The sequence below is a fragment of the Hevea brasiliensis genome, unplaced genomic scaffold (assembly GCF_030052815.1).
Source record: "Hevea brasiliensis isolate MT/VB/25A 57/8 unplaced genomic scaffold, ASM3005281v1 Scaf1, whole genome shotgun sequence".
NCBI classification, from domain to species: Eukaryota; Viridiplantae; Streptophyta; class Magnoliopsida; order Malpighiales; family Euphorbiaceae; genus Hevea; species Hevea brasiliensis.
Window position 1 is genome coordinate 7736972 of NW_026614585.1, and position 27828 is coordinate 7764799.

The 27828-nt window shown below is 30.4% G+C and overlaps 1 protein-coding gene across 3 annotated transcripts; it reads left to right on the forward strand.

The window, feature by feature from the left end:
* The first annotated feature begins 13434 nt into the window (after nt 1-13434).
* On the forward strand, nt 13435-20228 carry LOC131176342 (uncharacterized). 3 transcript variants are annotated; one of them, XM_058141416.1, is made up of 6 exons: nt 13435-14058; nt 14760-14859; nt 16072-16128; nt 16225-16295; nt 19585-19638; nt 19837-20228. In XM_058141416.1, exons 2-6 carry the CDS (start codon nt 14770-14772, stop codon nt 19883-19885), a joined length of 321 nt encoding a protein of 106 aa, XP_057997399.1. In that variant the 5' UTR covers nt 13435-14058; nt 14760-14769; the 3' UTR covers nt 19886-20228. The 3 variants fall into 3 exon arrangements, with proteins under 3 accessions (XP_057997399.1, XP_057997398.1, XP_057997400.1); XM_058141415.1 differs by having other exon boundaries at nt 13437-14058; nt 14765-14859; XM_058141417.1 differs by lacking the exons at nt 13435-14058; nt 14760-14859 and adding an exon at nt 15508-15780.
* The last annotated feature ends 7600 nt before the right edge of the window (nt 20229-27828 follow it).

Below are 27828 nucleotides of genomic sequence, written 5' to 3' on the forward strand. Positions count from 1 at the left end.
TTTCGGGCTCTTAGATTGGAAATGACGTTAAAACGGTAACGTTTTCATTTATAACTCTTCTCCTTTTTGTGAGAGTTTATCCCATAATTTTATTACTATTTATTGTTATATAAATTCATAAATTTTAATTTAATAATATAAAAAATAAAATAGAGAAAATTGTTGCATTGTGAATTTGTATAAATTTTTTTAACTGAAATTGAAATTTCATTAAATTTTAAGAGAGTAAAACCGGGGCTAAAAAAGCTAAACTCAAAAATAAAAAGACACAATCTAGAAACTCAAAACTCATAGTAATGAGTTCAGTCCCCTTAAAGATAGTACAACTAAAAACAAAATACAAAAACCAAGACATGACAAATCAAAGAATATTAACACTAGGAAACCCATAATCACACATAGCATGTTTAAGAGTCGAATCATTTTCTCCTTTGTTGAAGGAAAAAACAAGCCCTTCAATGATCTAAGCTTCCAATATTGAGTCACTTGGCGAGGATAGTAGATCTGGCCTCAATTGAGACGCTGGACAACAAAAGAGCCTGCCACTATCAGCATTTTTAATCCTACTGGTTACTATTCTCAGATAAATAGGCTACCGCTTCTCAAATCTAGCAATGCAAACCCCCAACATAGATCGTTTCTTCCAAATCTTCTACATGCAATGCAGACTCTAAGATCTAGCAACACAAAACAAACAAAGCCAAAACTATCAACAATCAAATTGAAAAATGGGAGGGAGACCTTCACCAAGTTGGACAAAACACTATCGGGTAAGGGGAGGCCACTAGAAAGAGAACTCGACTGACCCAAGACCGAAGAAAAAATCACAAAACTTTCAAAAGATTTTCTCTCTAGAAAGACTAGAGAGAAGTGTATCCTAAGAAGTTAAATTTGTACAAATTTAAAAAAAAAAAAAATTGATGTTGAGAAGCTTTTAATTATTGAATAGGAATTTTTTTTAGATTCAGTTTATATTAACAACAAAAATTGACATGTGAAATATATTGTTTAAAAGAAAAATTTTTAAAACGTAATGCCGAAAAAATTAAAATTTTAGGCTTATCGTATGTTTAGGCTTTTTGTATAGAAATTATAAACTTAAAGAAAAGTTTTTTTAGGTAAGGATGGAGAGGGTGCTGTCGAGAGAAGCACATTTTGGTCCTAAATAATACGACGACGTTGGGAGCCTTTTAGATGGAGACCTTCAACCATTTCATTTTTTTTTTTTTTAAAAAACAATGTTTATATCGCCATTTGAACTCTCGGTCAGGATTAATGAAATAAATTTAAATTTAATTTTTTATTCAATCAGTATATTGCTCTTCTGTGCAGGTGTATGGGCAAATACTTCCAGATCATGAACCAGTGTGCAGAGAAGTTAGTTCCACCGCATCAGCGTCTGAATATGGTGCCAAATACGCAAGAATTCTTGCATTTTAATAAAGTTCACCTAAATAGTTGGTATGTAAAAGAAGTTGATGAAACTTGTGGATAGTGTAAGAAGAAGCAGAAGGATTGACATAACTTGTCCTCAAAGTGAATGGGAAAAAAGGAAAGAGAAATTAGTAACTCGGGTAAGTTAGAGTATAATCGAAATGGTTTATGAGTCACGGTAGAAAGAACTGTAGTCAAGTGCGCAAATACAGGGTACAATAGTGCCCATACAGCTGATGAAATGAACTTCCCAGGTCTTGGTGAACAAAATAACAACTAATTTTAAACAAATCCAGCTGCTAGCTCAATCTCCATGGATGGTGTAACGCTCCCACTTCTTTGATGGGTCATATATCTACCACAATGGAAAGGGAAAACATTAATTTGATGAATTATCCTCAAGCCTCAACCAATCTAGCCAAACTACACAACCCAGATTGCCATAACTAATACTAAGATTTCTGTTTTTGAGAAATACAAAGCATTCTTGTAGCTAAGAATGCAATCTAGATTTTAAGAATGTTAACAAGGTGAGATGGATGACCAATTAGGACTGAGATAACAAATAATGCACATAGAACATGCATGCACATGCCTAGAGGGAGAGAGAGAGAGAGAACCTCCTATCTTGAAGGAGAGAAAATGTGTTTGTTCTTCTCATACCAGTGCCTCTCAACAACTTTACCAGCATGAGACTGTCGAAAATAAATAGGAAAATATTTAACACATTTGCTCGAGCATAGATGTCCCAAAACATTGGGCATGATGTCTGGAAAATCCCTTAATTGATGGTCACAACTAGTAAAATTGAATACTGTAAGAAGAATACCTCATCCTTCTCTATTGTAGCATCAGCTATAGGCCGCACATCCTCCTGCACATCAAAGTGAAAAAGCTGAGATAGAGAGGGGGAAAAGCTTCATATTTCAAGAAGCAATTGGGAGGAAAAAAACAAGTGTTTGGGTGGTGTGGGAATTAGCAAATAGAGAGAGAAAATGAGCATAAGAATTTTAAGTGGTTCAACAAGTGTGCCAACATCCACAAACAGCCAAGTTTTTTTTTTTTTTTTTTACCAATAGGAGAAATATTACAGCCCTATTTATAATAACCTAATTCTTGTACTCTTAACATTCATAATGGTTTTCTTTAGAATAAATCATTTACAAGAAAAAAATTTAATTGAATTATAATAAAATCATAGTTGATTTCTATTTCTTTTAAAATAAAAAATTTTTTAAATTAAAATTTTTTTTTAAATTAAAAATAATTGAATTTTTTTAATTTCAAACAGAAAAATTAATAAAAAAAATTAAATTGAATTCTCATAAAATTTTATATTCCAAATAAGCGAAAAACAAATGCAATTTACATAATCATCCCCAGTGATTAAAAAAAAAAGGCTATCAATACTGCACCGTACATTCTGTCCCTCCCTGGAGCTTCTCCCCTTTATCAAGGGCCTTTAGTGAATAATAAATCTTCTTTTAATAAATATGAGCTCTAACAATAGGCAGTTAAACATGGAAGGCTGCAGTGATACGAGTTAGATAAGATCTACAGACAACATAACTTACATCAACATTTGTTTTGCCTTCATTTTCCTATTTCTTTCAGTCACTAAGGGGTTACTTGGTTGAGTTGTTGGATACAGCTGATAGCTGATAAGTATTCAAACAGCTGAACCAAAGTATTTGTTAAAACTCTAAAAGATTAGTTGATAACTGAAAGGCAGCTGATATCAATTGCAAATTCTGTCAACTCTAAAATAGGAGCTGTTTAGAATTACTATATATATATATATATATATATATATATATATATATATATATATATATTGACTAAAATATCCCTACTCTAATGTTTACGCAGTCTTTCACTCTATTATCTTCTTGCTCCTATTTGAACCGAAATACTGATTTCTTTTCAATCTATCATCTTCCTTATTTTACTTTCTTGCTCTTATTTCGATTGAAGCTGTGATTTCTTTTCAATTTCTATGCCATCACTGTGTCTCCTTCTTGAGCTTATCAATTGAAATTCTAATTTCTTCTAAAGGTAGAATTGATTTGTGACATTAAAGTGCATTAGATTATCCCTTGTTGAGTCAAGAAGATATGATTTTCTGATTTCTAATTCTATTTATACTACTATTGTGTCTCCTTTTTTGGTTTTGAATTTAATTTGATTCTAATGATGCGTGATCGCACTGCTTATGAACAAAGAGTAAAAGGTAGCAACTCTAAACTCAAATTATGAACTCACAAATTATGAATTCAGTTTTATATATATATATATATATATATATATATAGAGAGAGAGAGAGAGAGAGAGAGAGAGAGAGAGAGTAGAATACTTATGTTCTTAACTGCAATTTCTTTTTCCCCTGATGCTATCCACGTCACAATGAAAAAAATCAATGGTGTCCGTGAATGTAAGAGCTGGACTTAGAAATTATGTTTTGTGCCTAGTACAGCAATAATTATGTTCCATTTATGATTATAGACATCTTTAGAGGTCTTAATGCTTTGCGTGGAAAAGAAACTTATAATTTCAACTTTGAACTAAGTGAATAGTTAAAAGTAATTCAAGTCTCAATTTCTTAGCATTTTTGCATTCAAACTAGGTATCTATATTTGCTCAATACAGTGCTGGTGAGAAGTAACTTATTAATTGTTTTCTGATTTCTAGAGCTATTAGGTTGCTATCATCATTTTGTTGCCCCTGCATCTTTGAAGTTGTTTGTCATCTAATAGGGTATTCAGGCATTCCTAGCACACCATGAATTATTTCAATTGCCCCTTTGTTTCCATTGTATCATACAGAATCAAACCTTTTTCCAATGGGGTTTTGGTTATTGGCATTTAGAATAGTCATCACACCATGAATTATTTCAATTACTCCTTTGCTTCCATTATATCATATGGAATCAAACCTGTTTCCAATGGAGTTTTGGTTGTTGGCATTTAGAATAGGTCTAACACATTTGAGATCAAGTAGAAAAATTAAAACACATGAGACATCAAACTGTACCTTGAGTTCCTTTTGTGGGCCGTCACAAGGCATGGTTAGATGCCTTGAAAGTGTGTGGATCTTTACTATGATTTTCTAGAACCTTGAAGGTTTGCTGAAACTATTACTTAAATTAAATGAAAATTTTCTTCAGTGTGATTCTGCTATAGATGTTAATTAAAAGGTTAACTGTAATGAATAGAAAGCTATGCTAATAGAAAGAAGAATAAGTAATTACTTTCATTTGGCGCATGATTGCCTAAAAACATGGGGAGCAATAACTATATGTGTTATTATTAAGCACCTTTGGTCAAATATTATTGAATTGAGCATCAAATATAGTGCTTCAAACACAATGTTTATTTCTACCAGAACTTTCTTAGGGAAAAAGTTATGCTATATTTATGTAGCATGAGAGCTGATGACAAGTTATTATTCATTGCCCTTTGAATTAGTCTAAAAGGTTCAATCTAATTCCAGTATGTTCAATGATCGAGGTATGAGATAATAATTTAGTTGAGGACAATATTAATTTTGCCAGATATGGGAATCACACCTTGGAAATAACCAAGGACCTGGAAGCAGTATGGCTCAAATTTCTTGATCAGTCCTTCAAATTCTCATTGCTACTAATGGTTTTGGTTGAACATTTTTCTTAATCCAAGATAGAACGAACTCTAAAATTAAAAAAATTAATATGAAAAAAAAGAAGAATTGTTAATTATGTTAGATATATAAAGTCTGGAATATGGTGGTCTCATGTTTCTCGGTATTTTTTCAAAAGGTCAATTTGTAATAGAAGTTGGTTGTATAGCTCTTTTATTAAATAAACAAGTCAATTTCCAATTCTCATGATTAATTTTAATGTTGGAATTAGTTATAGTACTAGGAATTATTTGATGTTTATCATTAGAATTTGGAGATTATGGAAAGATAACTATTAGTTATCTCATGATAAATTCATGTAATACTGAAGGTCTAGATTATTATTTTTAGTTTTATTTGCCTTTCAAAAGCTTGAATTCTTACAAATATAGCAAACTTACTTTCATGCTTTTTTTTTTCTTGAATTAATCTCAAAATGGGAGTTTATGTTTAATACTCTGGCATACTTTTTATTTACTTGAATGTTATTTTTATTTGTAGTTTATAGCATTCATCTTTATAGGTTGATATGGCTACAAAAAATAAGGGTACATGGAGTAGTGAACAATTTAATTTGTTTATTAAAAATTGTGTTTGAGGCACTAATTTGAGCAAGAGAAATGGTGGTGGATGTGGTGACAAAGGATGTACATGGTTACAAAATGAATTGAAGCAAGTTGGTGTAGAGTATACTAAAGAGCAATTAAGGCACAAGTGGGATTGGATAAAAGATCAATGGAAAATGTGGAAAGCATTAAAAGGGAATAAAACAGGATTATGATGGGATCCCATAAAAGGCACAGTTGTTGTTCTTGATGAGTGGTGGAACGAAAAAATTAAGGTAAGTTAAATAAAGAAAGAACTAGCTTTTAAGGCTTCATTAAACAAATAGGCATTTAATTATTTATTAACACTAGTGTTTTGATTTTTATATATATTAGGAAAATTCAAATTTTGCAAGATTTCAAGAGAAAGGAATTGGATAAGAGCTTTATGAAAAATATTAAGAATTAGTTCTATGAACTGTGGCTACTGGAGAATTTGCATATGCATCATCATTTGGAGTTTTACCTAATGAAACTCAGGAGACGCAACAATTTAATACCGTAGATCATGTTAAGGAGAATATTAATGCATAATCTAATTTTGATAATGATTTAGATGAAATGATGAATGCTGGTTTTGGATCTAGAGGTTCATTCAATCAAGTAGTAGGTGAAAATGTGGGTTTAGAGAATAGAAAAAATAATAATAGTCAACATAACGTACAAAAACAAAGAGGAAAGAGTTGTCTAATGACCCTACTACAAAGAAAAAAGAAGATAATAAGGGCAAAAAGGTTTGAGGTGCTACACAGATAACTAATACAATTAAAGAGCTAAAAGAAACTATAAAAGAGACCATGGAATCTAAGACTGCAACTATGTGTAGTCTTTTGGGAGATCGCCCAATTTGTTCTATTGAAGAAGTTATGAAAGATGTGTTAACTTTGCCACTTATAAAGAAAGGAAGCAATATTAATTTTTTCTGCACACTGGTACTTGATCAAAAGTCAAAAAGAGAGTTGTATAATACTCTCAAAGATGTAGAAACAAAGTGAAAATGGCTGCAATTCCATTTCTCATTATGGACTAATGGTGTGTGGAAGCCTTCTACTTAGTAAATGCTATTACTTGTATTTGCTATTTTTCTTATTTTTCATTACTTGTTTGAACTCTTAATTATCAAGTTTGGCATTGCAATAAAGTTTTAGTGTAATCATGAACTTTTAAAGTTAAAATATTTAGTACTTAATATTAATTTATATTTGAGGTTTATTTGTTTTTATTTTTTCTTGATAGAAATGGATGTTGTTCAGCGAATGATTTGTGATGACAATGATGATGAAGTTTGGCAGACAACCACATATGCAGTTGATATTATATGTAGCTATTACTTGTCTTATATTAATAAAGAACCTTATATGGATTCATTCCATACAGGACTTGCATGGTTACATGAAATAATAGAGGTAATGAGAGAAGATGTGTTAATTTATTCAGAATAGATAAAGACACATTAATAAAACTTTGTCTAGACTTAGAGCATCATTACAAATTAAAATGTTCTTAAAAATGGCTATTTTAGAAAAAGTTGGCATGTTTTTATATGTTATCGCTTTGAGAGCTTAAAATAGGCAAGTTCAAGAAAGGTTTCAGCATTCAAGAGAAACTGTCAGTAGGAACTTTCATGAAGTATTAAAAGCAATGTTGTGCTTATCAATTTGATATGAAAAAATCGACAGACCCCCACATTTAGTAATATTCCTCCTGAGATACTGAATGATGACAGATATATGCCTCATTTCAAGGTATATTTTTCAAATTTTTTTTCTTATCTTTATATGTAGTACTATATTACAAATACCATTAAAAATCATTAAGTATTTTAATTTTAAAAACTAAACATTTGAAAAATAGGACTACATTGGAGCAATTGATGGAACTCATGTGTCTACTTGTGTTCAAGAAGAAAATTTGATTCGATTTATTGGTAGAAAAGGGGTACCTACCCAGAATATCATGGCTGGTTATAGCTTTGATATAGAATTTACATTCATAATGGCAGGATGGGAAGGTACAGCTCATGATGGATGCCTTTTCCAGTATGCTATCAATAAAAAAAAAAAATTTAAACTTCCCCAAACCACCACCAGGTAAATGTGTATCTTATTTCATTTTTCTCATTTCTTTTTTCAATTGGTCATCAAAATGCAAGTACACAGATGTACACAAATATATACTCACAAATCTTATACTATTATACATTAGTGATTCATTTTTTTAATAAAATATATTTCATATGTAGGAAAATATCATGCAGTAGATGTTGGATATCAACAGATGGAAGGATATCTTGCACCTTATAAAGGAGCTAGATATCATTTACCTAATTTTCAATGCAGTGGAAGACCAAGGGGACTCAAAGAAATTTTTAATCAATGACATTTATCTCTAAGATGTTGCATTGAACAAACTTTTGGAGTTTGGAAAGTAAGATGGAAGATATTGCGAACAATGTCTCCTTATTCATTTCATGTACAAAGAGATATAGTAGTTATGTCCATGGCATTACATAATAACATTCGAAGAAAAGCATTGGTTGATTCAGTATTTGAGCGATTGGATAAAAGTCTAAATTTAATATCACCAGATATAATTGGTGATGCAGATGACATTCAAGTGGAAGAAAGTAGTCAAGAAAGTGAAGCACTTAAAATGAATGCATTACATGATCAAATCGCCCGTAGTTTAATGTTGGCAAGCAATGATTATTAATTTTTTTAAATAAATATTATTTACTATAGTTTCAAATATATTTTACTTTAAAATATTTAATTTTTATTTATATATTTCAATAATAAAATAAATTTGTTGAAATAATAAATTAATAATTATTTATTTACTTTAATAATAAAATAATTAGTAATATATAATAAATTAATCATTATATAATTATTTTAATAATAAAATAAATTACATGATACAGGGTTAGTAAACTCACTCGTGCCATAGCTTTTGGAGCTTCTCTTTTTCTTCTTCCTCTTCAATTTTATTCTGAATACTAACCCTCTAACATTTGCACGCACATACACAACAACATTGAATAAGTACCTCATACTTCCATTATTAGCAAAGAGATGAAAAAATAAATAAATATATAAATAAACAAACCTGCTCAACTTATTGCACTCTTGTAACCAAACCCCCAGTCTCCTTCTTAAATGCAGTTTCAAGAACCTGTTAAACCACGTAAACATCAGAATAAATATAAAATAAATGGAGAAAACGACAATTAAAGCACAAATATAATATTAAACGAAAACTCTGTATATTGTGCTCACCAAAAGAAAAGAAATCTTTTTGACAATAACTGTTTGTTTATTGAGAAAATGAACTAAAAATAAGATTCTATTATCTAAACATGGGGAGGAATTTATTGTAAAATGCAAAACCTAGCTAGAAAAGACATGAAACTTCTAATAAAAACCAGGAAGGTGGTTTTGAATACGGACCTCGGAGGTGCTTGACCCGAACTGGAGGAGGCCAGGCTGGCCCTTAGCAAAGGCGGATTGATCTTGAGCTCTTGGATTTCTATCTCTAACTCATTGGCTAGCTAGAGAGTGGCTACTCTAGAATCATAAATAGTTTTCAACAAGTACTCTGGTTTCAGATTTCCATGGTTTCAGGCAAGTAATCAATCAAGTGGAAATGCATTTCATCTTCATACTCTATTTCCAAATTTATGAATTTCAAATTCAATATTTAAAATCCAAGTCCATGAAATCCAATTGAAGCCTAAAATTAATGTTGGTTAAGCTATTTTTTAGCTTAGATCTCAATTCATAAACAGTAATGCTACGTGACCAGCCTTAAACACTTACCACATATCCCGCTTGACAATTTTCTTTTTGGAAATTAACATTTTCTTATATATTATATAATCTAACCTAAAAATTTAAACCAACTAAACCCTTAAAATCTAAACTCTAAGGTTGTGCTCGTTAGAAAGTTAAAAAAATTAAGAGTTAAATATTATTTTTATAAGTTTAATTTTTAATGAGAGTAATTATTAACTTAAACTCCTAAAGTTAACGTTCCTAATAAGGTATAAATATTAATGAGGTGAAAAATTAACTTATTCTCTTTTAAGTATCTAAATAATATTAATTGGGTAACAATTACCTCTTCGTATCAAACACCTCCTAAACCCTAAAAATCTAAACCTTAAACCTTGAACCTTAAAATTCTCAATTCAAAACCCTAAAATTCTAAATCTTAAACATTGAATACCTAAATTATTAAAATCAAAACGCTAAATTCTAAATTCTAAACCCTTAAATCTAACGGTTAAATCTAAACCTAATTTTTTTTTTTTTAAAAAAAAGGGGGGAAAATGTGGCGGGATAAAGGCGGGGCAGCCTCATGGCAGGCCATTTAGCATTTTTCATTCATAAAAGGTTAAATTTGGATCTTTCTTTTTTTTTTTTTCTGGAGATTAAATGTGGATACTTTCTATATTTGTTTAATTTGCATAAAATTATATAGGAATCTTTTTATTTGCAAGATATAATTGCCTAACACAAGCCCCCTTTCCCCCTCAAACTAGACTCTGTATAAATTACCTAAACTAAAATTTTGCATTCATTAAAATTCTTTACAAACTATGGGAAAGTCCAGGTTCTTGAATTTCTAGATAAGCTTCTTGAATTTTATGTTTTTCAATTTTTTAAATCTTATTTATTCACTTTATTGTATTTAATTAATTATAAGGTGGATTAGAATTGAAGTTCTTCATTTGAAAATGAACAAGAAAGTACATCATGTTAGTTTCTTTTTCACTCATTTATTTTTTAAACTATGAATTTTAATATTGGTATTTTAAATAAATCATAGTTCTAAACCAACTCAAATTAAATAATCATTACAAAATTTAAAAAAAAAACTCTAATTAATTATCACAACAGCCACACAGTAACCATCAAAATAATGTTTTGCAAGTAAAAGGACAGTTAAAAAAAAAAAAAAAATCATATCAAATGAAACCCAAGGAATTCGACCTGGGACAAAGCTACAATCCTACATTCATATTAAAACTTCTATCCATGTCAAAGCACGAACTTGCAATGCGATATATTAGAAGAATTTAATAAAGAAAGGAAAACAAAACTGACCTTTCGAGGTGAGCTCCAGTGTCGATGCTAATGGCAAAGAAATATCGCAGGCGGTAAGAAACAGTCAACTTTTGGAGATACTATAATGAGTAGAAGTTTAAGAATTTCATGATTATTAAAAGATTATAGTGAAAAGAATTTTAAATAACTATTAATAGTTTTGTATGAGATAAGATTTTAATAATTTGAAATTTAAATATTTTTAGGTTAAAAGTTAATATTTAATATAATAAATTAATTTTTATATAAAAAATAAAAATAAAAATAAAAATAAATAAGGTTATGCCATATGATGTTTTTCTAGGCATCCTTTTAAAATTAGATGGCACATCTTTGTTAAGTCATTTTTAAGGCTTATCTTAAATATAGATACATAGATATTCCTTAATTTAATTAAATTGTTATTTATTTCACCCAATTAAGAGAGATAAAAGAGGTGTTAAGATGAATTTTAGGTTATTGTATAAATGTTGAATGTATTTAGCAGAAATAAGGATAAACTTAAAAAAAATAATTAATAGTCAGGATAAATAATTATGAATAAAATAATTTAAAAAAATAAATAAAAGTAGAATGGGTAATTTATTAATTTTTTTATTACTTGACTTCATTTAAAAGTCTTAAAAATTTAAATTATAAATTCAATCAAAATACAGTAGACACAGTCATGAATCACATGAATAAAGAATTTTTTTTTCTTTATATAGATAAAAGTGTAAATAAGATCCTAAACTTTTCATTGAAGTTCAAATAAGCTCATTTTTAACTTTTTGATCAAATAAACTAAAACTTTGCCCTTAAGTCTAAATAAGTCCATTTTTTACATAAAAATTGAAATAATTTTTTTTTCTAATTTTTATTAATAAAATAATAAATTTATATATTTAAATACTAAAATATTTATTATTTTTATTAAAATAATTAAAAAAAAAAAGAATCTAACGCTACAAAACCCAATGGCGAGATTGATGGGCAAAAACATTGCAATCATGCAGAAGCAAGAGGTTCTTCTATGCAATGGCGAGATTAAGTAGCAAAGACATTGCAATCATGCAAAAGCAAGACGTTCTTCTATGCAATGGCGAGATTGAGGGGCAAAGACATTGCCATCATGCGGAAGCAAAACCTAAGGGTGATAGAACAGCTAGGGGGCTAAGGGAGAGGAACGGATGTTGATTGGCATTGTGTGAATCAAGGAACTATGAGAATGAATAGCGGGAGACTAGCTACAATTTGTAGAATGGAGAGAGAGAGAGACTATCGTTACAAGAAAATATCGAAATAAAAATTGCATTTAGAAACGGATTTATGTTGATTTCTAATTTGAAAGTATTGTGTGAATCAAGGAACTATGAGAATGAATAGCGGGAGGCTAGCTACAGTTTGTAGAATGGAAAGAGAGAGAGAGTATCACTACAAGAAAATATCAAAACAAAAAATTGAATTTAGAAATGAACTTATGTTGGTTTGTAATTTGAAACAGCTATTGAAACGAAAATTGAGTAGAATAGGTTAAACATATGAGAAACTGATTAGAAACGGCTTTAAAATCAAAATTTAAAATGGAAACCATAGATTTCTAAATTACGGGCCAAAATTTGGAGGCAAATTTAACATCAGTTTAGAAACCAATTACAAACCGACTTCTAAAACTGAATCATATTCCGTTTCTAATTTAAAGGCTCAAAACTAGTTCTATTATATTTAAATCATATTAGAAATCGATTCTCATCGATTTCTAATTCGTTTTAGTTTAATTTAAAAATCGATTGTTTTCGGTTTCAAAATAAAGGTATTTTTTATTTATATTTAGAAACTAACTTATATTGGTTTCAAAATTAATATAATTTTTATTTATTAAATTTTAAAGTTAAAATAGAAACCGATGCTTGTCGGTTTCTAATTTCTTTATTTATACTTAGAAACTGATAGCTTTCGATTTCAAAATTTATCTATTGTATATTTTATTTCATTAATTTTAAAATCAACTTAGAAACTAATTTCTGTTAGTTTTAATTTCCCTTAGCCATATTAGAAATTGATTCTCGTCGATCTCTAATTCCTTTTAGTTTAATTTAGAAATTGATAATTTTTTTGTTTCAAAATAAAAGTATTTTCTATTTATATTTAAAAACTTATTTATATTAGTTTTAAAATTAATATAATTTTTATTTTATTTATTAAATTTTAAAGTCAAAATAAAAACTGATATTTATCAATTTCTAATTTCTTCATTTACACTTAAAAATTGATAACTTTCGATTTCAAAATTTATGTATTGTATATTTTATTTCATAAATTTTAAAATCAACTTAGAAACTGATTTATATCGATTTTTAATTTCTTTAGTTATTTTTAGAAATCAATTACTTTCTACTTAAAAAGTTAAGGCGTTATCTAACTTTATTTAGAAATCAATTACTTTCAATTTCAAGATTAAACTGATTTTTTATTTTATAAATTATAAATTTAAATTAAAAATTAATTTTAATCAATTTTTAATTTTTTTAATTATATTTAAAAATTAATTACTTTTAATTTTAAAAATTTAAACATAATTTTATTTAGAAACGGATTACTTTATTATGTTTCAAACTTAATCTGATTATCTAGTAATCAATTTTACTAAAATTTATCAAATTTACTTCAAACTACGTTTGTTTAGCAAGGCTCCCCATTCTAAATGCTCGGAATCAGACTTCATCCCTTTCGTTGCTTGCTGTCGCCCCCCTCTCTCCCGATTCCCTCAGACATTTCCTCTCTGAGCCTCTCTCTCAATCTCGCTTATGCACCACAGTCTACCTCTCACTCAGCCTCTCTCTCAGTCGCACAAAACTCACAAGCGAGTATCTCTCTGTCACTCAGCCTCTCTCTCAGTCGCATAGTACCCACAAGCCTCTCTCTCCGTCACTCAGCCTCGCTCTCAGTTGCATAGAATCCACAAGGCTCTCTCTTCTTCGAAGCACAGCTTTCTTTCCACGGCCTTGATTTAAACATTACCATTTTGCTCTCCTGCGTCTCTCCCGTTGCTCGCGTACTCGAAATAACGCTCGAGCTCAAAAGGTGTTCAGGCTAGCCACATTCGTCCCTGTCTCTTGCATCTTACATGCTAATTCAAGAATAAACTGCCAATTGATTAGACTATATTTGAAAGCATTTACATATTGAGATCTTCCACACTCATATCTTTCTTGGGTAATCTAGATTTCTCTGCAAAACCTCACTCCCAGTTTCTCTACAAAGATCCTCTGTTTCAGGTCACTGTTCTTGCTCTGCTCTTCTATTCTTTAGTTTCTTTCTGGCATTTCAATTTCTTGATGTTTCTTTTACCTTATTTTATAGATGTCCATATTTATCTGTCCACGTATGTATGCTTAAGGTCTTGAATATCAATATTATGTTTCTGTCATGCAGGTGATTACATGAATTTTTCTGATGATGATGTATAATATGCATTTAGATTGATTCAAGTCTTTTTTTGGTTAAATAGAAAATTTGTTTTGGAATGCCAATTACATGAAGCTATGAATTCTTCTTCTTCTTCTTCTCTCTCTCTCTCTCTGGGGTTAGCTTTGGGAGATTGGGTTATGTGAGAATATCTACCCAGATTATTATATAATAGTATTGATATAAAGCTGTGAAATTTTTGAAACTGGAGTTCAGCATTTTTTGGGTGTTATATGATAGGAATCATAAATAACATCTATAGATGTTACTATAGGTTTTAGTGTGGTAACTGTTTGTAACTCTTTACTGATGATAAGACTGTTTGGGTCATTAATGTAGGGGGTGGAGGGGAGGGGTGGTCTGTGCTAAATGAGAATTGAGAAAATTGATTGCATAGTTCTTTGGTCTTCTTGCAATTTAGCTAGTGGGAAAACTGATTAGTGCATAAAGGCAAACATGACTTCAATTAATCTAAATGCAACTGGACTAAATTTGCTTATGGTCTATCTAGTGCAGGAAAGATGTTTGAGGGAGAGTTTCTGGAGAATGGATTCGATCAAGAGGACACTAGGACAGAGAACCTTCTGATTCTTTGGTGGATAAGGTATGATGTAGGCACCGTTTCTATTTTACCATGAAATCAGGCCATCCCTCTATCTGTCAGAAGATTTTAATTTGTTCACAGTAGGCTTTAAAAAGGTTCATTTGTTTTTTCGTTAGTTTTTGGCTATTTAATCAAACTTTTGGTACTTCATGTAATATGTCATGTTCATCGACTTCCATTCAGTCCCTTAGTTTAGACTGAAGTTGACATGGGCATGTGATAGGGTGATCCTAGCTTGAACATAGGCTAAAGCTGCCATTGGAGTGGCCATAATTTCATCACCTCATTGATTGCTCATTTTACCTTAGCAATGGATGTTAATTCTTATTTTATTAATGTGCTGATAAAGTGATTATGGTTTTTGGGACTCTTGTAGATAGTTGTAGCATTAACTGTTATGCTGGTGTATCATTTTCTTTTTCCACAGTTTGGGCTCTATGTTTGCTTCCTTTTGTGTATTATGCTAATAAATAATGAAACTTCCTGGAGAGTAGTTCATGTCACTATAGCTTTTGTTATTGTGAATATAAGATTGGCTTTTTTATTTATAATGAATGACTTCAACTGGCATTTTTTTCTTTCCTTTAAATGCTTGTCTTGTATCTAATTTCTTTTGTATCTATGGATTAAGGTTGACCCCCGGAAGCCTGCATCACTGACCTGGCAGCGTAAGTTAAATAGTGAGGAAGTTGCCCTTTCACTATTCACTTTAAGTTTTCAAGAGAATTTTCAATTGGTATATATATATATATATATATATATATATATATTCTTTTCATATCCTTAAATTCATATCCTTGTTATTTTATATAATGCATGAAGGAGCCTAAACCATTTTCATGAAGAGGGGTCTTGGAGTGCAAGGAAACTTTATTCAAGATATGTGAAAGATATATTAAGTGCTGCAAATGAAGATGAACAAATGAATGTTAGTAATTTTTTTTTTTGGGGGTGGGGATGACAAAAGTGTTAGATATGCCACCTTGTGACAAATTAACCTGGAGTTGACTGTTCTATAGAATTGAATAACTGTACCTGGTAGATTCACCTTTCTCTTTTGGCATTACTGGATGATTTTCAAAACTCTTTGTCATCTGTGTTCTCTATGACATGAATGAATAGTATATGTGTGTCCTCTTTATGTCATAAATCTGTGGCAAATCTATGTTCTTCTCTTTGTTATCTATGTCCACAAGGCGGTTTTCTTCGTTCTCTGCAGGCTCCTGTAGGTATTCGATTATGGCATTATCTCCAAGAAGAAGCTGGCAAAGGAAAGGTAATGTTCATTTATCTTAATTGCTCATTGTAACTTGGTTTTGTTAACAAATTACAGAGATCAGTTTGATCTCCATGTTCTTTTTGGCAATTTCAGGGTGGTGTTATCAATCCATTTTTTAAGCGCTTTGTAACATCTTGTCAAGGCATTCCACTAGGTGGCATTGGGTAGGTCTTTATCGTTGTGGTTCATTGAAAAATCTTACTTTTCATATTTATTGCATTTGCTTGCCTCAGAAAATCAATATATGAACCTTTATTGGCTTAACATCTAATTTCTTAGAAAATATAGTCTTGTAATATGGATGTATAACTTTTAGCTTATATTTAAAACTAGGTTATAAATAGCTTATAGTCAAAGTTACCAATTTATAAATAAACTAAACTAAATTAATTTATCAATCTAAGATTTTTTGTGTATTTATGATGCAAGTTTTGCATGGTAGGCCATGTATCATAGATTGCAAGTCTTCATATTAAGAAGTGTAACATTAATTGCTCAATTTGTATTGAAATTATGTTGGCATATGGCTGGCTAGGTAAGTTTAGATAACCAATTGTTCATGAATATGTGAAATGGAATCTTTTTTAGCAAATCAATTTTCTGTAAGTTTAGATAACCAATTGTTCACGAATGAAATTTCATGTTGCTAATCTTAAGGAGCTGTTGTTAAATTAATTCATTTACCCGTGTAAAAAAAAAAAAAAAAAAAAAGGCACGCCAGGCAGCGTACACTTTAAGACATGACATGCTTATAGAAAGGTGGTTATTGTTCTATGTTTTGGAACTTATGGGAAGTAATGTCTTGTTTGCTGTTCGGTGCATGTTCTCTGCTAGAAGTTATAAATAGATATTGGCTTCGCATAATCGATTCTCTATAGCTGTCTCATGACACTGTGGTCATCTTTGTATTTGCATATCATATTCAAGAAAAATACACTGTTATTATGTTAGTGGATGCTAATGCTAATATGCTTTTATATCTTTCTGTCATTTGCAAGCTCTTTCAACAAATTTATAGGCCGTTTGAGTAATTTCATTAATTAAATCACTTATTGTTTTTTCTTGAATTTGACTTATTCCAATGGGTTGTGTGAATGTGCTTCAAAAGATTTGAATTTTCAAACTTGGTCTTCAGAAGCACGAATTAATGATTGGCTATATATATCATTAGTTAAATTTCGGTTACATTAAATTATACGAAGGATGAATTATGCCGATATATGGATTATTACAGTTACAGTGATTGAAAATTCTGGTGCTGCTGAAATAGGTTATTGGAATAGTTACTATGGAGTGTTGAGTAGTTGATCTCAACCTTTTATGTGAGAGTACCAAGAATTCATTGGTGACGAATGATTAGAACATTCATTAATGGTGAAAAATGATTAGAACATTCATTAAAGAAATTAATCAGAAATTCTTTTAATGTTTGTTTGGAAAGAAATTACCTAAATGTGATAATAATGAGGCATATGAATAGTACATGATAGCAAAGAAAGAGGCAAAAAAGTCAGTTAGTCAAGCAAGAGCACAGGCCTTTGAAAAGTTATATGAGAAACTTGGAACTAAAGAAGGGGAGAAAGATATTTATAGATTAGCAAGGAGGAGAGAAATGAAATGTCAAGATCTCAAAAGTATTGGTGAAAGATGAGGACATTAAAGAAAGATGGAGAAATTATTTTAATGATCTCTTTAATAATAGTCAAAATGGTAATAGCGTGAATATACACTATAGAATGATAAAAAAGAATGTGAATTATACTAGAAGGATTAGATATTTAGAAGTAAATGAAGCACTGAAGAGAATGAAAGTGAATAAAGCCTGTGGACTCAATGTAATACCAATTGAAGTGTGGAAGTGTTTGGGAGATATGGGAGTGGCATGATTAACTAAATTATTTAATAAGATTCTAAACTCAAAGAAAATGCCTGATGAATGGAAGATGAGTATTTTAGTACGTATTTTTAAAAATAAGAGAGACATACAGAGTTGCTCGAACTATAGGGGAATTAAACTCATGAGCCATACTATTAAGTTGTGGGAGAGAGTTGCGAAGCGTCGACTATGTCATGATACTTCTATCTCTCTCAATCAATTTGGCTTCATGTCCGGTCGTTCAACTATGAAAGCGATCTTTCTCATTAGAAGCTTGATGGAGAAATATAGAGATGTGAAGAAAGATCTACACATGGTTTTTATTGATTTGGAGAAGGCTTATGATAGTGTTCCAAGAGATGTCTTATGGAGTGTGTTAGAACAAAAGAGGGTATCTATTAGGCATATGAAGGAGCAACTACTATTGTGCGCACAGTGGGAGGGGACACAAGATTTTCCGATCTTAATTGGATTACACCAAGGATCGCTATAAGCCCTTATCTTTTTACATTAGTTTTAGATGAATTGACGAAACATATACAAGAGAGTATTCCTTAGTGCATGATGTTTGCGGATGATATTGTTCTGATAGATGAGACGCGATAAGGAGTCAATAGAAAGCTAGAGCTTTGGAAAAGTACTCTAGAGTCAAAGGGCTTTAAGTTAAGTAGAAAGAAGACAGAATACATGCATTGCAAGTTCAGTGAAGGCCAAACTGATGATAGGGAAGGAGTTAGTTTGGATGGAGTAGTACAACATGACCTAGAAGCATTACAAATTTCTGAGGATTTAACCCAAAATCGTTTAGAGTGGAGAAAGCGAATCCATATAGCCGACCTCAAATTTTTGGGATAAAGGCTTAGTTGAGTTGAGTTGAGTTGAGTTGAGTTTGTTTGGAAAGAAATTTGTAATTTCTTAATGTGAATGCCAACAATTCATGTAGGTTTTCGTTTCACACTCAAATGGTGCAAAGTACTCTAGTGTTATGTGCCCAAGGAACCCAGAGGTGCTCAAGTAAGAGAATTTATCATTATCCACTTAAATGTATAATTAATAAATAAAGGTTGCTCCTAATTCAATGAGAGTATTAGCTAAGATACATTTTTTCAAATAAACCAGTTTATGACTAACTTAACAAAAGCCATGTGCATACTCAGAGTACCTGCAATTTCTGGAATTGGATCCTTGGACTGGAATATGAAGGGAGACAATTCTACATATCATGCTTTATATCTAAATTCTAAGGTCATGGACCATATTTGAAGGTAATCTGCATTATCTGGTCTTATACAAGTTAAATTGTTGAGGCTATCATTTTGGAAAATTTTTTCTCATATCTGGTCATTCAACTCACTAAATACAGGTGAACCTGATCCAGAACTTAGAATTGTTTGTCGTCAAATTTGAACTTAGAATTGTTTGTTGTCAAATTTCACCTGTTATTCCTCATAATTTTAAGGAGAGTAGCTTCCCTGTGGCAGTTTTCACTTTTACGGTAGAAAAGTATCTCTATGAAGTTTGATTGTTGGACATATGTATAGCTTACCATGGTATTAAGTATCATTTATTTTCTTCAGCTCTATAACTCTGGGAAGACTGCTGCAGATGTCTCCTTGCTTTTTACATGGGCGGTAAGTCAATTTTTACCTTGCATTCATCTCTTTTCATGAATGTTTCTATGTTGTATCTCTGCTAGTTATTACTTATTTGTTTAGGTGAGTAAGACATGCTCAATATGGAATGAATTTTTACATAGATTTATATTTTAGAAGCCATCAAATCTCATGCAATTCATTGTTGTATATGCATCCCATTGCGCTCAATCAAAGGCAATGGAGGAAGAGATTCAATAATTGCATCAGACTGTCACAATGCTAAAGGATAGTCTGGTTGTAATGGAGGAGAGAGACTGACACGCAAGCTGATGTTAGAGGAGAGATACTGATAATGCAAGCAGACGCTGGAGGTGCGCATGCAACAAATGATGCAAAATATAATAGCGCAAATGATGTAGGATACGCAGTTTACAGCCCCTGCTCCAGGTGCAATGCAATTCATCAGGAAGATGGTAGAGAGGCCGATAGTGGTGATGAGTGATGATATTGTTGATGACAAGTAGCTTGTTTTTTTGTTATTATGATGTTTTATTTTTCCATACAATACATTATTGTCATAACTCTTCATTGTCATATTTATATATAATATTGACTGATATTTGATAGCCAGATCTTGTAAATATTGTGATATTGAGCATTTAAAATTAATATTATATTATATGCTTCAATGCAAGAAATAATATATTAAATAAAAAAATAAAATTTTTTTTAGTAATTTGAAACGGATTTCCGTTTCTAATCCAACACAGCAAAATTTTTGATTTCATAATAAGAATAATTTTAGAAACGGATTTGAAACGGAATTTCCATTTCTATTTAAAAATCGATTGCATTTTGGTTTTAAAAAGTATTTTTATTTGTTTTTATAATTTAGAAACCGATTAAAAATAGAAATTCATTTTAGAAAAATTAAAACAAAAAATATCAGTTTTTAAATTGAAAAGGATTTTGAAACCGAATCAATGTGGTTTCTAATTTTGAAATGGAATAGCGGTTTTAAAACTATTTCAGAATTTGAAACGGACATCATTTTTCGTTTCCAATTTATTTAGAAACATGTGAATTTTAAACCGAATATTTTGGTTTCAAATCGGTTTCTAAATGTATTTAGAAATTGATTTTTACTGATTTGAAATTGAATGTTCAGTTTTAAATCTCATTTTTTCTTGTAGTGGTAGATTAGGGATGTTGCTGATCAGGTTGATGACTCGATGATGGTCCTTGAAGGCATTCCTACAACAGGGTCATGGGTGTGAAAATTCTGAATTTGTCAAATTGAGATAAAATGGAAGAATTTTGGGTTTGATAATTGTAAATTTTTTGGTTTGATAATTGTAAATTTTTTGGACTAATACTTGTGAATTTTTGAGTTTGAATTTTGAATTTCTGAATTGTATTTTTGAATTGTTGAATTGTATTGTTATTTTTTTAAAAAAATTTTTATGTTCTCTATGTTCTTAATTTTTTTTCAATTTTAATTAAATTTAATAAATAATATTAAAATTAGAGAAAATAATATTTTAATATTAAAAATAATATTTTATTTTCTGAGGACTAATTTGAACTTAAACAGAAATTTTAAGTTTATTTGGCCAAAAAATTGAAAATGGACTTATTTGAACTTCAATAGAAAATGGACTTATTTGGATTTTTTTTAATTATTATGCAAAACAACATCATTATATATATATGATTATTATTAGTTAGTAACACAACAATATTTTATAAGGTAAAAGTTTAATATATCTCTATTATTCTAAAAAGTAACTTGAATTGAATTGAAATGAAAAACCAGAATATATATTTTTTTATAATATAAATGAATTGAATTTAAAATCCTAATCAAATCGAATCGAACCAAAATATATTAGTTTAGTTCAATTTGGTCCATCAATTCCAATTTTAGCCACCAAACTACGAACAAAACTTAGCAAAATCCAAACAAAACAAATTCATCCCAAAGCAAAATCTTTAACAATAACCAATTATCATAAAAAATTCAACCAATAGTCAACAAAAACTCATCCAAACAAAACTTAGTTGTTAAATCAAAATCTTCAACAGTTAACCAAGACATTTCAACACTCAAAATCTGAAATTTATCCTTACCAAGTAGAAAAGCAACAATATGTTTAAAAAAAAAAAAAAGAAAAAAGCAATGGTAGACAAAGAAGTGAGGCTTTGAAATGAACTTAAGAGGCATTGTCTCATCTCTGTATTCTTGACTCTGCAACTACGTGTGCGTGACTAAAGTGAGGCTTTAAGATTGTAGATACCTATTTTTTTACCCCCTTGAATACATGCTGTGTAGAGACAGTGATGAGTCCTATGATGATGAATTAAAGGATTCAGAGGCATTACGGGACATTTTAAGGACATTTAGAATGGTTGAAAATTATTTAAAAATTAGTAGAGTGGAAAATAGAGTTGGAGTGCTTTAAAAAAGGAAAAATTAACTTGGACCAAGACTTAAAGCCTGAGCTATTTAATTAGGCCATCGACCAAAGTCTCTAAGGTCCCTAAAGGAACAAGGAAGCAATGGACTAGATTTAATTAATGACCAAGCATATGCCTAACTTCCAAGCTCAATTCAGATAGGATAATTAAAAAAAGAAATGGGTTTTGATTAAATTGGGCTTTATTATCCTCAAAACTAATTAAAAATTAATTAAAAAGATAAATAAAATAATTTTGGTCCATCATTACCTTAGTCTAATTTAAATTTAGAGATAAGGATAAGGAGAGAGTAATTTAATTTTCAATTAAACATGATCAATATAATCTTATCACACTAACCTTAGGTTTTCCTATAAATATCCATCCTAAGATACTTTTAATAACTCTCAATTTGCTGGAGCACTTTGGAGAAAATTCTAAATTAATTAGTACACTCCCTAAAGTCCCATTGTAGCCATCATTTGGCTATCACCCTTTACCAAAAGCTAACCCTAGCCAATCAGTGTATTAGGTTCCCTTTTAACCTCCAATTGCATATCTATTGCTCTAGTTATAATTTTCATCAATTTAAGGTCTCTTTGGGTGTCTTAGAAGGTCTCTGATCCAAAAATTGAAATACCAAAACAAGGTAAATCTGATTGTGCACCGAAATCACTCCATATGCATGCATATGACATTTTTTTTTGCTTTCGTTCTATTTTTACCTTTTAAAAATGACTTATTTTGCCTCTGATATTATTTTTAATGAATTATTTATGTTGTTTAAATATGATTTTGCTTTTTGAATCACTTAAAAATGATTTTTCTAGAATTAGTTATGATTTTTTAAAATTTGCACCTAAGTAGGCACACTACTGTACAAACCTAATTTTGAAAAGATCATAACTTGATCTATATTTGGTTTTTTGAGTGATTCTTGAGCCTAAATTACATGTTGGGATATTAGTTTTCTTTCCATATTTTTAGATTTTCTATTGCCTCTGTGGTTTAGTATGAAAGCACCATTTTATGTCTATAGGTCAAAGTAGGTAATAAAATTGCATATGCCAATTTCATTGCTTGTTGCATACATGATTTTGCATGGTTATTTTTGAAAGAAAAGCCCACAACTTAGTCTATATTTGGTTTTTTTTGAGTGATTCTTGAGCCTAAATTGCATGTGAGGATGTCAATTTTCTTTCCATACTTTCAGATTTTCTATTGCCTCTCTAGTTTTGTATGAAGGTGCCATTTTGTGTCCATACGTTAGATTAGGTAATAAAATGGCACATGCCAATTTCATTGCTTATTATATACACGATTTTGGATGTTTTTGCATGGTTATTTTTTTTTTGAGTTTTAGTATGATATGTTAGGCATATCATACAATTTTATAATTTTTCTAGATGTTTTGCTATTTTTAATTATTATTGCAAGTTTGCTACCCTGTATAGTGAAATTTGGTTTTTTTATGTTAATTTTATGTTTAATTTAATTTTATTTGTTTAGATCTGATATTAACTTTTATTTTTCTATTTTACATGAGTTTAATGACCCTTTTATTGTGGTGTAATAATAGCTGAATAGAGCAGGATGTCTAGGCTTACTCCCTTGGCCAAATTTCACCCTATTTAGGGGTCCTAGTTTAAATTGTATTATATATTTTACTTTGATTTAAATTCTATTATTTAATTTTATCTTATCTTTATTTTTTTAATCATCCTAATTAATTAGCTAATTATTTTAAATTTTTTAAATAAATAAAATAAACCTAAGTCTATAAAAAGCACAATGCCCACACATGGAGCAAGTAAAAGCCCATGAATGACGTAATCTATACAAATGGTGGATCAAGGCCCACTTTGGAGATTCAAGGCATCTTGCATGAGGTTAATTGGCTAAAAGCCTTGTAATCAAGTAGTCTTTCATTTTATTTTATCTTGCAAAGGGCCTTCATAATTAATTTTGAGATTTTAATTCTTTTATCCTCCCTCATTTCTTTGGAATAGGTTTAATTATGTTTACTGATTGCTTTGTGAATATTTTAATCAATTTTATGCATGGAACATGACTTAGTAAAAAGGAATATAGAGAAATTTGATAATTAAAAGACCTAAATATGCATGATTAGAAACGATGGTATCCTTAGGGTCTCTTATATGAGAATGATAAATAGAATAGCTTTATTATACTTTGTTCTTTGTATAAACATGTCTTATTTATCTTTTAACGTGTAAATTGACTTAGTATGAAATTAACTTAGGAATATGCTAATTAGGGAAAGAAGGTAAAAAATGGTAAATCTAACTCTTAAATGTATAAACATGGCATGTTAGGATTTTCAATGCGTATGAAACATGGTTGATTGTCTAAATTATTTGTGTGTAACTTAGACTTGCATTAATTGTATGAATAAGAAATTTAATAAAAGAAATAATAAGACAAACTTTAGGAATCATTAGTAAAGGCTGATTCTTGTTCTAAGGTAAGTCTAGGCAGAGAAGGTGCCTAACACCTTTCCTCTTTTGTATTCACTATCCCAAACCTACGCTATTAGGCTCATGGTAAAAGAATGATAATGGAACTCTGCAAGGGATAAGTTGCCACCCAGATCTCTTCTTACGAATTTTTCTTGGTTATTATCCGAGTAGCGACTCCTTTCTCTGCCTTTATACTATTAATATCCACGTATCATGGTAGTCTTATGGGAAAATGATGCTAAACTAGGTTTGAGAATCTCTCAAAGATAAACTCAAAAGATGATTGTAACACCCCTTGCCCGATCTACAGTGTAGCCAAGCAAGGAATGTCACATTCTGTGCCGGAGCACCTTACTTATCTTTACTTTGTTCATTATTAATTTCAATCACATTAATCAATTAAATCATAATATTCGAATGGAGAAACTGCCAGAGTTTCCCATGTTTTATTAGCATTTGACCTGTTAAAATCAATCACCTATTTAAATAATTTCATATCAAATCTCAATTTTTATCATATATAATTTCAAACCATAATCTCATTTCAATCCATATAATTTCCATAACAATTGAAAGTGTACATATATGATTTCATAACTGTACAAATTATTATGCAATTTAGAATTTACATTACAAATTTGATATTTAATTACAATATATAATTACAAAATACTATGGCTTGGTGGACCCTACCAAAAGTGCAATGCTGAGGTGACACAACTTTACTGTAGATCAGATCTCCAAATCCCAGTCTGACATCTACTGGGCTTTATCTATAGTACCTACGCGAGGAAAAATCCATCACGCTAAGCATATTGCTTAGTGGTGCATAAATAAAAAAAAAATAAAACGAACTAAACAATTAAAGGTATATGTTTCATGTTGTAGTATCATGAGAGAGATGCATTTTCAATTTACTATGAGTCATACACATTTTGTTAACCTTTAGGAGCAATGTAGTTCGTTGGGATCTTTTCCATTCATTTGTTTAATATCAATTCTTCTTAACACTTTTCATTGTCCAAGTAACCTATAACAATCTGACTGGAATGGATACGCAGGTTTTACTAGCACTGTGTACTACGTATCTCGGCAGTCATACCATCGGATACATAATGTCTACCAGGTTTGCAACAAAATGGCTCAAAAGTTATATATAACAGAATGGCATCAAAAGCCATAGGCAGTACTACTAAACTTGTCCCTTCTTGGCATGCAAATCTATCCAACCTATACACTAATGTCTAGGCATACATGGGCAACTTAGCATCATTAAGTGTTCACAATTCCCATTCATTCATCACATGTAATATTTATTTCTCATAGCATCATCATTCCACTCATGTTGGGAACATGAGTCCCAATTAAATATTCACATGACTTATGTATTCATCAAACCATTTATGTTAAATACAAATTACAATTCAAGTCATCTTATGGATAATTCATAGGTTCCAGAATTTGCACTTTGACTTCCCTCTTATATTTGGCCAAGTTGCAGGGATAATTTAGCCATACTTTCTTCATGAAAGTTGTAGATTTATGTCTTATGTTTAATTTGGTTTTAGAATCACGCAATTTGCATATTTGTAACTTAAGTTATGGCCATTTTTTCAAAACTGGTCCAGTGACCAATTCTGGGTTCAGATTAGTCTAGAATAGGGCAGGTTTCTGGACTCACATTGTTCAAGGAATTTGGTTAAGTTAGGATCATAATTAGACCTCATAGTCTTCATATGAACTGTTTCCCTGTGTCTCATGGTTACACCGGTTCAAGAATCACTCAATTTGAAGTTGTATAGAATGAATTATGCTCAATTTGGTATGTACTGTTCATTTGGTCATTTTCAGAATTTCCAGCTTTGCATTGCCAAATTTTGGCCATAGTTTAAGAAATTTCTAGTCATCTTTAGGTCGTGTTCTTCATGGAAATTGTAGTATAGTGCTTTATCTTTCATTTGCCTTTGACGTCACATCAATTGAAATCAAATGACCAAGGTTATAGCTATTTTTCCAATCCTAGTTCACGGATGCAAAATCCTGTGATTCTAGGTTTCCAGGTAAATTTTGTATTCCACATTTAGGTGTCTTGCATCTAGAATTTGTGTTAAGTCTCTGAATCAAAGTTGTAGTTCTATTTCTTAGGTTTATAGATCATCTTGATTCATCTCAATTGGAGTTATATAATGAGAGTTATGCTCTTTTTAGTACTCGGAGGTCACAAGGTAATTTCTGAAACTTCAGGAAATTCCAGATTTAGCAATTTTAACTTTCCCTAACAATTTGGCCTAGTTACACTAGGAATTTGGCATGGGCTAAAATAAAAAAGTTGTAGATATGTGTCTTAGCTTTAATTTGGTTTAAATTTCACAATAATTGAACTTGTATAACTCAAGTTATGGCCAATTAAGCACTCTGGACTCAAACTGTCCAGATTCAGGTTTCATACACACCTTCACAATCAATCCCCAATTTCATCAATTCATCAACATTTTCCCAACATACATACATCCAATAGTCATAATACATACTTAATTACATTAAATAGAACATAAACAAGAAAACCCTAATTGTGTCCAAATCCTAAACAATTTGGCAAAAGTTCCAAAATTGGAGGGTTTCTATAGCACTAACTTTACTCCTTAGCTTCAAACAACCTTCAGTCACCCTTCACTTCAATCAAAATTCAATTCCCCTTGTTATCCCACTTCTGGCAAGATTTCTTGCTTGCAATTTTGGTGTGTTTTCTTCACTTTAAGGCTGGCTATGAAGGTTTCTTTAGGTTTCCACTAAATTTGATGAAGAAAGGTAGGTGTTTGTAAGCTTAGTAATGGTGTATCAATGGTGGAAGAAAGAAATGGAGAGGGGGGGTGGGATGACAGATATTGAGCTAAAGATGAAGACAATTTAAATTAAAAATAAAATGGGGAGAAGTTGTCTAATTTTTATTTGATGATAGCTTTTTTTTATTGTGTCATTCTTAGGTCATGTTTACGTCATAATGGTAATTAGAATTTGAATTTCCTTTCCTTTTCTTTTCTTTTCTTTACACATTGCTACTTGAATTCTCATCAAAATTTATTCATATTTCAATACCTTAATTTCACTTAATTTAATTGCCATTTTAGTCAAAAGTCAACTCTTCAAGTGAAATGACCAAAATGCCCTTCATTGAGTTCATCAAGTTATAATTTGCCTTTACTAATTGGCATTAGTTTTCTTCCATTTCCTTGACATATTTATTTTCATTAATCCCTCAATTAAGTCTCAAATAATTATCTCACAAGGT

What these genes read in the sequence shown, in the direction of transcription:
- LOC131176342 (XM_058141416.1), top strand. Translation starts at nt 14,770, where the DNA reads ATGTTTGAGGGAGAGTTTCTGGAGAATGGATTCGATCAAGAGGACACT. An exon ending in AAGAAGCTGGCAAAGGAAAG is followed by an intron (nt 16,129 to 16,224) that starts GTAATGTTCATT and finishes TGGCAATTTCAG; the next exon opens with GGTGGTGTTATCAATCCATT. An exon ending in CCTTGCTTTTTACATGGGCG is followed by an intron (nt 19,639 to 19,836) that starts GTAAGTCAATTT and finishes GCTCAATCAAAG; the next exon opens with GCAATGGAGGAAGAGATTCA.